This window comes from Centroberyx affinis, unplaced genomic scaffold (genome assembly GCF_046629955.1).
Source record: "Centroberyx affinis isolate AG114_WGS23_722 - 3 ecotype Tasmania unplaced genomic scaffold, CSIRO-AGI_Caff_v1 ptg000580l_1, whole genome shotgun sequence".
Taxonomy (NCBI): domain Eukaryota; kingdom Metazoa; phylum Chordata; class Actinopteri; order Beryciformes; family Berycidae; genus Centroberyx; species Centroberyx affinis.
In genome coordinates, this window is record NW_027279220.1 from 1 (window position 1) to 12,500 (window position 12,500).

Sequence of the window (12,500 nt, forward strand, 5' to 3'; positions counted from 1 at the left end):
ATCATTACCATCATCATCACTATCATCATCATCATCACTATCATCATCGTCATCGTCATCATCATCACCACTATCATCATCATCATCATCACCATCACCATCACCATCATCACTTTCTTCATCATTACCATCATCATCATCACTATCATCATCGTCATCACTATCATCATCGTCATCATCATCACTATCATCATCATCACTACCATCATCATCATCACTATCACCATCATCATCATCACTATCATCATCACCATCATCATCATCACTATCATCATCATCACTATCATCATCATCATCATCACTATCATCATCGTCATCATCATCACTATCATCATCATCACATCATCATCATCATCACTATCATCATCATCATCATTATCATCATCATCATCATCATCATCATCACCGTCATCATCATCATCATCATCATCATCATCATCATGTGAAACTCAGGGAGAAACTAGTAATAGAAAATATGCAAAGTAACGGAACAAGGAACAGAACTAATTACTGCTGCTGGTGAAGAATTAGTAATGTGATTACTTTTTAAATGAGTGATAAGTAAAGAGTAATTGATTACATTTTCCAAGTAACTTGCCCAACACTAATCACCCCCCTCCTCCTCCTCCTCCTCCTGACCTTTCTTGTTCTTCTCCTTCGTCACCACTGTCATGCTCATCAGCTCTCCTCCACTGATCCTGGAGACCTGCAGAGACCTGAAGTTGCTCTTCAGTGTGTTCTTCATCCCCACCTCCTTCCTCCTCTCTCCTCCTCCTCCTCCTCCTCCCTGACAGCTCCAGTAGTCCACCTGCAGACCCATCACCTCCCCTGGAGTGCTGGAGAGGAGAGGAGAGGAGAGGAGGAGAGAGGAGAGGAGGAGGAGAAGAGGAGAGAGGAGAGGAGAGGAGAGAGGAGAGGAGAGAGAAGAGGAGAGGATAGGAGGAGAAGAGGAGAGAGGAGAGGAGGAGAAGAGAGGAGGGGAGGAGGAGAAGAGAAGAGAGGAGGAGAGAGGAGGAGTAAAGGAGAGGATAGGAGGAGAGGAGAAGAGAGGAGAGGATAGGAGGAGAAGAGAAGAGGAGAGAGGAGAGGAGGAGGAGAAGAGAAGAGAAGAGAGGAGGAGAGAGGAGGAGTAAAGGAGAGGATAGGAGGAGAGGAGAAGAGAGGAGAGGATAGGAGGAGAAGAGAAGAGGAGAGAGGAGAGGAGAGAGAGAGGAGGAGAGGAGAAGAGAAGAGAGGAGGAGAGAGGAGAGGAGTAAAGGAGAGGATAGGAGGAGAAGAGAAGAGAGGAGAGGATGAGAGAGGAGAGGAGAAGATAAGAGAGGAGAGGCAAGGAGGAGAAGAGAAGAGAAGAGAAGAGAAGAGAAGAGAGAGGAAAGAAAAGATTAAAAAGGAGAGGCAGAGAGAAAAAGGACAGAGCAGGAGAGAAAGAGCCAGAGAGACGAGGAGACAGGAGGAGAGAGAGGAGGGGAGAAGAGAGAAAGAAAAAAGAGGAGGACAGAGGAGAGAAGAGGAGAGGCAGAGAGAGGAGGAGAGACACATGAGGAGAGAGAAGAGATAGAGAGAGAAGAGGAGGCCAAGGGACAGAGGAGGAAAAAGGAGGACGGAGGAGGAGAAAATAGAAGAAAGGAGAGGGAGAGAAAGGACAGAGGAGGAGGAGAAGAAGAGAAGAGGAGAGAGGAGAAGAAGAGAAGAGGAGAGAGAAGAGACAGAGAAAAGAAAGAGGAGGAGAGAAGAAGGAGAGAAGAGGAGAGAGAGGAGAGAGAGGAGGACAGAGGAGAAGAAGAATGGAGAGGAGACAAGAGGAGAAAGGAGGACAGAGGAAGAGAAGAAGAAGAGATAAGAGGAGAGAGGAGGACAGAGGAAGAGAAGAATGGAGGAGAAAATAGGCAGAGAAAAGAAAGAGGAGAGAGGAGAAAGAGGAGGAGAGAAGAAGAGAAAGCAGCCAGTCATTCATTACTACCCCCTGCTCCCGACAGGAAGTAGCACACTGCAGACAGGAAGTAGCATGCTGCAAAGAGGAAGTAGTGTGTTGCAGACAGGAAGTAGTGTGCAGCAGACAGAAGTGTCAGGAAACAGGAAGTACCTGGTGGAGGCGGAGGGGGAGGGAGGAGGCGTGGAGGTGATGCTGGTCGGCCCTCCTGATTGGGCGGGGGGAGATCCCAGCATGATGTCATCAGAGTCCACTGGAGGGAGAGAGGCGCAGGTTGAATAAAAAACACTGGTTCTCCTTTTCTTTATCTATCTATCTATCTCTCTATCTCTCTATATCTCTATCTATCTATCTATCTATCTATCGCTCTCAGTAAAGACAGGAGGTAATGAGGTGAGGGGTTAAGAGGTGAGGAGGTGAGGGGTTAGGAGGTGAGGAGGTAAGGGGTTAGGAGGTGAGGAGGTAAGGAGGTGAGGAGGTGAGGGGTTAGGAAGTGAGGGGTTAGGAGGTGAGGGGTTAGGAGGTGAGGAGGTGAGGGGTTAGGAAGTGAGGGGTTAGGAGGTGAGGGGTTAGGAGGTGAGGAGGTGAGGAGTCAGTCTACCTGAAGTGGACAGCAGGTTCTGCTCCACGATGCCGACCTTCACCAGCTGAGGACAGAAACAGAAACACAGAGTTCACACAAGGCCTCACAGCCTGGCAGCTTCCGGTCTCTGTGACCTCTGACCCCTGCTGTCTGGGTCGCTCAGCTCCTCTGACCCTGGGCCTCTTCTTCTTCTTCTCTTATTCCAAACTAAAATCCAGATGTGATGGTTTAAGGCCCCTAAACTCTGGAATTGACCGTATTCATATGGCGGCCATTTTGAACCTCTAACGATTGGCATTTAGATAAAAGTGGGTGAGGACTTCAGACCTAACAGTTATCAAATTAGCAGAAACCTCAGGAACAACAGCCACAACATCTTCTTGAATTCAGCAGGGAAGTTAGCTAGCTAACTTACTAGTTAGTTAGCTACTAGCTAGCTGGCTAGACTCAGGTAGCTAGTGGCAGTGGTGGAAAGTAACTAAGTACATTTACTGTACAAGTACAATTTTGAGGTACTTGTACTTTACTTGAGTATTTCCATTTGATGCTACTTTGTACTTATACTCCACTACATTTTAGAGGGAAATATTTTACTTTTTACTCCATTACATTTATTTCACAGCTATAGTTACTAGTTACTTTTCAGATCAATATTTTATATTTAAAACATTTGATCATCTTTATAAAATAACTATAAAATAGCATTGTTATAGATTAGACTACCCAGAAGTACAGCTAAATTGTTAAGATTAGCTTCCCGTTGACAACTTTAAAATGCTGCTTACATGTACATGTATGTCAATAAATCAGTATTAATATTCCAATAATTTATGAAAAATATAACTCTCTAAATGGGGACAGTTTGCATAATGAGTACGTTTACTTTGATACTCTAAGTACAGTTTGCTGCCAATACTTATGTACTTTTACTTAAGTAAGATTTTGAATGCAGGACTTTTACTTGTAATTGAGTATCTTTACATTGTTGTATTGCTACTTTTACTGAAGTAAAAGATCTCAGTACTTCCACCACTGGCTAGTAGTATAATGAGCCAAATGTGAACCCATATCCCTCCGGATTCTTGAGATCCATTTGTATCTAATATGTTTTTATTATCGAATCTGTGAAAGTTTCTATGATGCATCTTACAACAGCAGGACAGAGTTGGGCATAGCTGGGCAGTTTCCCACCCTGTGTGTTGAAAATGGCCGCCATGTGAATAAGGTCAATACCCCCATTACCTGTCTGCTCAGCAAACTCTGGGTCTTACAACTTATCTATTCACACTGGCATTTCCAATTTTAACATGATTATTATTGTTGTTGTTGTTTTCTTTTTTTTATGACTTTTTATTATGCAGTGTTAAATAGTGACTAACAACTGTTCCCATACATATACTGTATATCCCATATAACAACTGTGCATATAATGCCAGAACCAGTGGTAGCCTTTTAGGTAACAGTAGTAGTAGCATTAGTAGCAGTCAAATACTTAACCCAATAAATAATAATAGTGGTAATGGTAAGGCAAGGCAAGGCAAGGCAAGTTTATTTATATAGCACATTTCAGCAACAAGGCAATTCAAAGTGCTTTACATAAAACATTAAAAGCATCGAGACAAAGTGAAAAAGATAAAATTCATATAAAAGAACAAGCAAAATGCATTGCATTAAAAGAATCAAATCAAGTAAAACAGAAAGATATTTTTACCCCCTAAAGGAAACACAGAATCAAGCGGCGTTACTTCTTGGTATTGAGTAGCAACTCTCACTCTGGTGACACTGTCAACCAGTATACGATTAAGTGTGCCTTACCTCTCCAAAGATAATCAAACTTGACCTTTTGTCGGCCTCACCGGACAAAAATATGTATAGTGCTATAACTTTTCGGAGAGTGAACTTCCTCCCTGTTCCATCTTGGTATTGAGTAGTAGTAGCAGTAGCAGTAGTAGTATTAGTAGTGGTAGTAGGCTAGTAGCCTAGTATTAGTTGTAGTTGTGGCAGTAATAGCAGATGCAGTATTAACAAGCACATAGTAGACATGTTGTCCCACCAGTGATGTAGTTCCACCCTTGGGTCAGTCAGTGATTGCTGAGTGAACTTGAAATATGAGTGAAATTGTATAAGCGTTTTGGTATGGGACAATGAAAGGACAGATTGACCATATATTTCTGTTGCCTACTCTCTTCAGAATTAGGCTTACAAGTTATATCTTGAAATGTAGTAACTGTAATTGTCCTGTTTTTACTCAATACAGTACAAAATATAAGAAATACAATACGCAATAAATACAATCCGTACATTATACAATGTACACTACAATACAATTTATAATACAATATATAATATAACATACAACACCAGGAGCGTGAGTGTTATGAATAATATAAATGCTTAATGATAAGTGATATATGGTATTGCACAGTAGGTAAGTGGTAATATGATATAAGTAGTGAACACTGAGGCACAGTGGTAGTGCAGTGATGATGCAATAACAGAACAACAGTCCAACAACTGGACAATAACTACAGTGTCTTGTGGTTAGAGGTTTGACTCTCACTTCAACACATCAACCCAGTCTGAAGTGTGTAGCGTGTGTAGACTATTATGTTACCTATGATAACTTTAACTGTGTTGCTTTACCACTGAGTCCCCATTCATTGTCCCCCACATTGTATGATAACTTTAACTGTATGACCTGCTTTACCACTGAGTCCCCATTCATTGTCAATGCCGCCCCCTAGCGGCACAAAGTCAACGTTACAGTGTGACTAACTAACAAACTAATGAACGAACGAACGAACGGACAGAGACCGATCCATAGTCCCCCCTTTGGTGGGGGACAATAATAGCTGTAGTAGTAGTAGTAGTAGTAGTAGTAGTAGTAGTATTCTTACCCCAATAAATGGAACAAACTTCTGGCAGGAGTCCTCTTCAGGGCTGCAGAACAAGACGACAGTTTAGTGCCACAGAAACTACAGAAATGAATGAATGAGTAGTATAATATTAACGTTTCTGAGAGAGACCAAACAAAGTAACTAGTCAGTTTTTTCCACTCTCTCCTTCAAATACTGCAATGCAGGATGTGATGTAACAGGATGTGATACAACAGACGATGATATGACTAGTGGCACCATAATCAAGGACAAGGGTTTCCATAGCAATCTTATTTGGACAATGAAGGAGGAGGCGAGAACAGGTTTGTCACTGGGGTTTGTGGGTCCATCACAGATGAATGACTGAGTTAGAGCCATGACCCAGAAAGACACTCTTCCCTTTTCTTTTAGTTTCTATTCATTCCACCAAACATTTTCAGCTACATGGCCTTCATCAGGGTGACGCATAAAGCACGAAAATAAAAGAAAAGAGAAGTGTGCGACTTGAATTTTCTTTATAAGAGGAATTATTACAGAAGCCTCATGTCTCAAGCCGTTCCATATACTTCCACAGCTGCAGTAACAGTAAGAATACGTAACAGAACTGTCTCAAAGTACTTGAATGGCATATTGAAAGCAATGGTTTCACACCCCATTGACTTGCACTAGCAAGCACTAATCTCTGAAAATAAAGTAAAAATGTTTTGAATGTTTTAATAGTGGACATCGGATGAGGAAGGTCACATTGAAAGTAGTAACCATGGCCTTAGTTTTGCACATTTGAATTCCTGTTAGGCCAGATAGCTGTCACTTTTACGGAAGCCAAGAACAGCCGTGCTTGCAATTATTTTTTTAATGCCGTTATCTCGAGATCAAGAGTTAATTATTTTGTTATCTCAAGATAACAAAGCTTGTTTTCTCGAGATAACCGGTTAATTTATCTCGTTATCTCGAGAAAACAAAAGGCTGATTTCTCGAGATAACGAGATAATTTATCACGAGAAAACGACTTTTGTTTTTTCGAGATCACAGGATAATTATGGAGAACTCGAAAATGAGTGTCTGGTTCATTTGATCACACCTGATTTCAGCCTTCAAGATCACTGTCATGACTGTCGGGGAGGACTCATAACTGCTAGTCTTCTCCTTAAATGACGAGGACTGAATTGAATGTTATCTCTAACAGAAAGACAAAATGCAGTTTCTGCCTGTGTTAGACGTTGATTGAAGTACAGTCTGATGCGTTGATCAATAATGGATACTCCTTGATCTGACATTTTCTGCTTAAATCAGTTGCTACAGTTGTCAAGACGCCATCTATGCATGCTGGCATGGCACTCCTGATCTCTGATAAACATTATAAGTAATAAGAGGAAACGACATTTTGTTTTCTTGTGATAACGGGTTGATTATCTCGTTATCTCGAGATAACAAAGCTTGATTTCTCGAGATAACGAGATAATTAACTTGTGATCTCGAGATAACGGCATTAAAAAAAATAATTGCAAGCACAGCCGTCCTCGGCTTCCGTACACCTTGGTGCCATTATATTAACAATAAATTAACTTTTACTAAGAGGGAAATGGTTCAGCCTGCTCTAGTCAGAAAACACATGCCAGGGATCAACATCAGGTCTCCATTCAGGTCCTCAAAAACCAAACAGACTGCAGCATCAGCACAGCATGACCAGAACCAAAACCAAACAGTCCACATGTTGGTTAGACACTGCCAAACCTTCAGCGCAGGCCAAGATGAGGTTAGTAGTTAGACAAATATCAGGCATGGTGCGAAGGAGAGCTGGACGTGCAGGGCAAAGGTTAAAGGTCAAAAGAGCAGAGGGCAGCATGGCAGCAGGGAGGAGTCAGAGATACCTGATGTAAAAATCAAAATACAAGCTTCGCTTCCTTGAATGCAAATGAAAGAAGAGCGAGAGAGAGAGAGAGAGAGAGAGAGAGAGAGAGAGAGAGAGAGAGAGAGAGAGTGAGAGAGAGAAGTTACCTGTTTTTTCCAGAAACTGATTCATCTGAACCAACAGAAACATGGAGGAACCTCTGATGTCAGCGATGATGTCAACATCAGTCAGTGACAGGTTACTGTCTCCACAAACAACTTCTACATGGGAGTGTGTGTATTAAAGCTCTAAGTGATGACTTTTTTGCGGTTAAACATTCACTTTTAATTGCTATCAGTGTTGCAGTTTGCCTTTCCAAGCTCCAACGAAACCATCAGCGTAACATGGGAGTCATTCCTATGTTCCCAGGGTCCTATGTTCCCCAGTTCTAGGGTTAGGGTTAGGGTTAGGTCGGTTGCTTGTAGATATTTACCCAGAGCCCTGACCACAACTGTTTCAAAGAGTAGAAGCGTTAGAGACCTTCAAAATCAAATAAAATGATAACCATTGGTTTTGTTGTGTTTATATAGCTGTTTTGAAGCCTTGTTCCAATAAAAAAAAAAACTGGATAATATTTATGAAATATTTTAACTTGAAACGGGTCAAATTTGACCCGAACACAATAGGAGGGTTAATGTGTGTTAACAGAATATTGAACTGGGGAACATAGGACCTTGGGAACCTAGGACCCTGGGAACATAGGACCCAGGGAACATAGAACCCTGGGAACATAGGACCTTGGGGACATAGGACCCAGGGAACATAGGACCCTGGGAACATAGGACCTTGGGAACATAGGACCCAGGGAACATAGAACCCTGGGAACATAGGACCTTGGGAACATAGGACCCTGGGAACATAGGACCCTGGGAACATAGGACCTTGGGAACATAGGACCTTGGGAACCTAGGACCCTGGGAACATAGGACCCAGGGAACATAGAACCCTGGGAACATAGGACCTTGGGAACATAGGACCCTGGGAACATAGGACCCTGGGAACATAGGACCTTGGGAACATAGGACCTTGGGAACCTAGGACCCTGGGAACCTAGGGCCCTGGGAACATAGGACCTTGGGAACCTAGGACCCTGGGAACCTAGGACCCTGGGAACATAGGACCTTGGGAACATAGAACCCTGGTAACATAGAACCCTGGGAGCATAGGACCCAGGGAACATAGGACCTTGGGAACATAGGACCTTGGGAACCTAGGACCCTGGGAACATAGATACGCTTCCGTAACATGAGACTCTGAACAACCGACTCTTCAGGCTTCTTTGATGTCTGATGTCATTAAAAGTGCGACGGCAGTAAAATCGAGTGCAGTTGCGAATTCTGACCAGAGTAGCTGCTGACGTGCCAAGTTATCACGTATAACTCTAAAATAAGTTATTTTTTATTGAGGGCTAGTCTGTAAATGTTTCTCACACACACATATATGTTGTTTCCATCTCTTCATACATGTAGAACCTAACGAGCAGCAGCACCTGGGTGCAGCGTACCTGTCTTCTGTCTCGAACCTGCAGACCTTCGAGAGACAGAAGGTCTCAGGTTCGAGCGTCCTGTTGACCTGTGCTGGAGAGAGACACTGAACGCCTCCCTGCTCACTCACTGTCAGTCAGTTAAACAACCAAAATATAAAACGAAGTGAATGTACCTCTTGTGTTTGTAGGTCAGCATGGCTTCTGAGATCGGACACTGGTGGGAAACTGCAGCTCCGGACAGATACTGAGACACCCGACCCGCCACACCAACAGGATCTGTCAGACAGACAGTCTACATCTAGATTATCTGACAATAAAAAGTCTACATCTACATCTAATTTACAAACTTATATCCTACTATAAAATGAGGAAAACTCTGTCCGTCTGTCTGTCTCTCTGCATCCATTTTGCTCCTCAATGGTTTGGCCAATCAATCTGAAACTGCACATGGGCATTGAGCATTGGCACAGGCAGGGACTGACAAAGCTGATTTTTCCATTTTCCCAAATTTACGCTGTTTATGCGCATTTTTGGCAAGTCTGCATGGAGTTGTGGCATGCGCATCCCCAGGTATGGAGTAGTATTATGTTATTGGATAAAAGTAGGTTCATTTTGATTTCCATCTGTGTTGTATTTTGAGTATATTGCAATCTGAACAGTCTGCAGGTAATAGTATACTGTATCATCACTTGAGTGAACAGTATGCAGTACAGACTGATTAGTGCAGTATGTAGTTGGTTAGTATCCGGTTTCAAACTCAGTACTGATGTAGTCTTTGTTTCGAATGAAAATCTGCATTTCCTGCATTTGGTCCATTGCAGTAGCAATATTTTCACAGGGATCATTAAAGTCTCATCAGTAGTTAAAGGATAAGTGTGGTGTTTTTGGACCTATATAGAATTAGTCTCTTCATCCCCGTAGTTCTTGGACCCACAGACAGGGTTAGGGTTAGGGTTAGGGTTAGGGTTAGGGTTAGGGTTCGGGGCTGTCTCCAGAGTCAGCTGTCAGTTGAAGCAGCGAGCTCTGCTGCCTCTTGCTGCAACAATGAGTCCAAACTGTTTGTCAAAATATCTCCAGAAAAGTCAGTCTGTGAAAACGAAAACGACCGACGTATTTCTCTCCACGGCCCGGAAAGCAGCGTCACCACACCGTTTCCACTCAGCGGATCGTCTTCTACCGAACTCTACTGTTTACAATCTGACCTGACCGTCCAGAACTGTCGGACCGAAACGTCGTAAACGTATAGACCGTGTGCGGGATTCTATTCCTTTTTCAGCATTTCCTGATTAGTGAAAGTTGCGTAACGGAGGAACTGACTCGTGTTTCCGCTCGACTGTCTGTGGAGACACAAACGGCTTTTCTGGAGATATTCTGACAAACATCGTTCATTCATTGTTCAACATTGTTGCAGCAAGAGGCAGCGGAGCTTCAACTGACAGCTGACTCTGGAGACAATACTGTCTGTGGGTCCAAGTACTACAGGGATGGAACAGACTAATTATATATAGGAACAAAATCAACAAACTTACCCTTTAAGGGACTAGTTAAGGGAAGAGGTAACACTTTACAATAAGGGTACATTAATATAATAACATAATAACAGTTAACTAATGTGTCTGGTAATCATTTACTAATGGTGTTCATGTTAACTAAGGTATTAATTTATACATTATTTAATAGTCATCTTTATAAACTATTAAATAATATATAAATTAATACCTTATTAAGCATGAACTAACCCTTAATTAATTTACCCTTATTGTAAAGTGTTACCAGGGAAGAGTTAAGGTTTAATTACCTAGTGGGGGGGGGTCCAGGCGTCCAAACAGCTCCCTCCAGCCAGCATCCATGAACAGGCTGTTGAATTTACTGTCCAGGGAGGCCAGGTACTTGGCCAGCGGGTGGGGTCCTGGAGGGTTGAGACAGAGATGAAGCATCACGGGAAGGTTCACGGCTAGCCGATCTACTGTCTGAGACCACAGAGAAATCTGATTGGCCGAAACCCAGCGTACCGATAGGGATGATCAGAAAGCGGACATAGCTCAGCCAATCAGGCGTCTTGCTGGCCAGCTGCTCCACAAAGCAGCAGAGGACGGTGCTGAGGTACGTCTGGTCCCCGCCCACCGCCACCTTCACCGTGGGAGGAGTCTGGGAGTTACAGTTACAGCTGGAAACACATTCAAATCATACTTTAGTATGGAGAAGTCTATGTTATAGTTCTGTTAATCTGCACTCGATTGCTCTTCCTCAACGACCAGGATGTGTGTCTCAGTAAACTGAAATTGAATTGCAAGAACTGAATTTGAATTACGAGAACTGAATTTGAACTGTGAGAACTGAATACAGTTTCAGAGCAAACAAATTCAATTTCATAATATTACATTCAGTTTCAAGTTTATTGGAATTCAGTTCCAAACTAATAAATTCAATTTCAAATTATGCTATTCAGATTCAGTTTTTCAATGCAATTATTCAAGTTAAACAATACAAATTCAAATTATGTGATTCAAATTCAGTTTTTAATGCAATTATTCAAGTTGAGCAATTCAAATTCAAATATAAATAATTCAATTTCAGTTTCTAGTGACACATATTTCTGCCCATAAAGTCTGTGAGAAAAGCCATTAAAATAATACTTTAATATGGAGGAGTCTGGAGTTACAGCTGGAAAACACAACAACAAAATAATACTTTAAACATAAAAATGACATTTTGAAATGAATAAAGCCTCTCATGATAAATAATTAGATAAGAGATAATAAAATCCCTCAAGTTCTCCTTAACTAATCTTTTTACTCATCCCTTAATTATTCCCTTACTCTGTCCTTACCTAGTCCCATTAATGGGGTATTGATAAGGTATTGATATGGTCAGATGTTGACCAGGTATTGATAAAACCAAGTATTGATAAAATACCAATATGACCAGGTATTACAGTAATAAGACCATATATTGATCAGGGATTGATTAGACCGAGTTTTGATCAGGTACTGATAAGACCAGGTATTGATCGCAGACTGGTTAGACTAGGTACTAATCAGGTATTGATAATATCAAGTATTGATAAGATCAAGCACTGATTAGGTACTTGGACTAGATACTGGTCAGGTATTGATAATGCCAGGTATTGAGCAGGTATTGATGAAACCAAGTATTGATCAGGTATCAGGTATTGATAAGACCAGATAATAATTCTTACAATCTCTGGATCCGGCTGATGACGGCGCTGAAGGCGGCCTGAACATCAGCTGCTGAGACGGTGCACACGATTGGCTGGCTGTCACCATGGAGAACCTCAGAGAGATACTGAGAGAGAGAGAGAGAAAAAAATATAAAAAGAGAGAGAGAGACACACAGAGATATCTGTGAAGAGGAAGGAATTTTAATCTTCAAGTAGAGATGACAGACAGACAGACAGACAGACAGACAGACAGACAGGTAAACAGACAGACAGACAGACAGACAGACAGACAGACCTGTCCCTGCCAGTCTGTGGTGTTGATCAGGATGATGGAATCAGGAAGCAAATCATCAGAGAACAGGATGTGGTTCAGCTGGTCCAACACAGACTTCCTGGCAACCTGGAAACACACACACACACACACACACACACACACACACACACACACACACACACACACACACACACACACACTCAGGATAAGCATCAGCAGCTGGTTGCTCCAGGTGAAAGCTAAAGCTAAAATCAATTCCTCATGCCACAGTTAACACTA

General features: G+C 42.1%; 1 protein-coding gene across 1 annotated transcript in view; it reads right to left on the bottom strand.

Annotated features, from left to right (window-relative positions):
* Positions 1-639: 639 nt before the first annotated feature.
* The window catches only part of LOC139643215 (phosphofurin acidic cluster sorting protein 2-like), a gene marked incomplete at its 3' end in the record, with an annotated part of 37,599 nt that continues 25,738 nt past the window's right edge, over positions 640-12,500 (bottom strand). The window contains exons 14-23 of the mRNA XM_071518405.1: positions 12,243-12,347; positions 11,966-12,072; positions 10,779-10,933; positions 10,565-10,675; positions 8,940-9,042; positions 7,261-7,293; positions 5,411-5,453; positions 2,532-2,577; positions 2,084-2,183; positions 640-836 (exon numbers count right to left, since the gene is read on the bottom strand). Coding sequence (XP_071374506.1) covers positions 640-836; positions 2,084-2,183; positions 2,532-2,577; positions 5,411-5,453; positions 7,261-7,293; positions 8,940-9,042; positions 10,565-10,675; positions 10,779-10,933; positions 11,966-12,072; positions 12,243-12,347 — 1,000 coding nt within the window. The remainder of the gene's footprint in view (positions 837-2,083; positions 2,184-2,531; positions 2,578-5,410; positions 5,454-7,260; positions 7,294-8,939; positions 9,043-10,564; positions 10,676-10,778; positions 10,934-11,965; positions 12,073-12,242; positions 12,348-12,500) is intronic.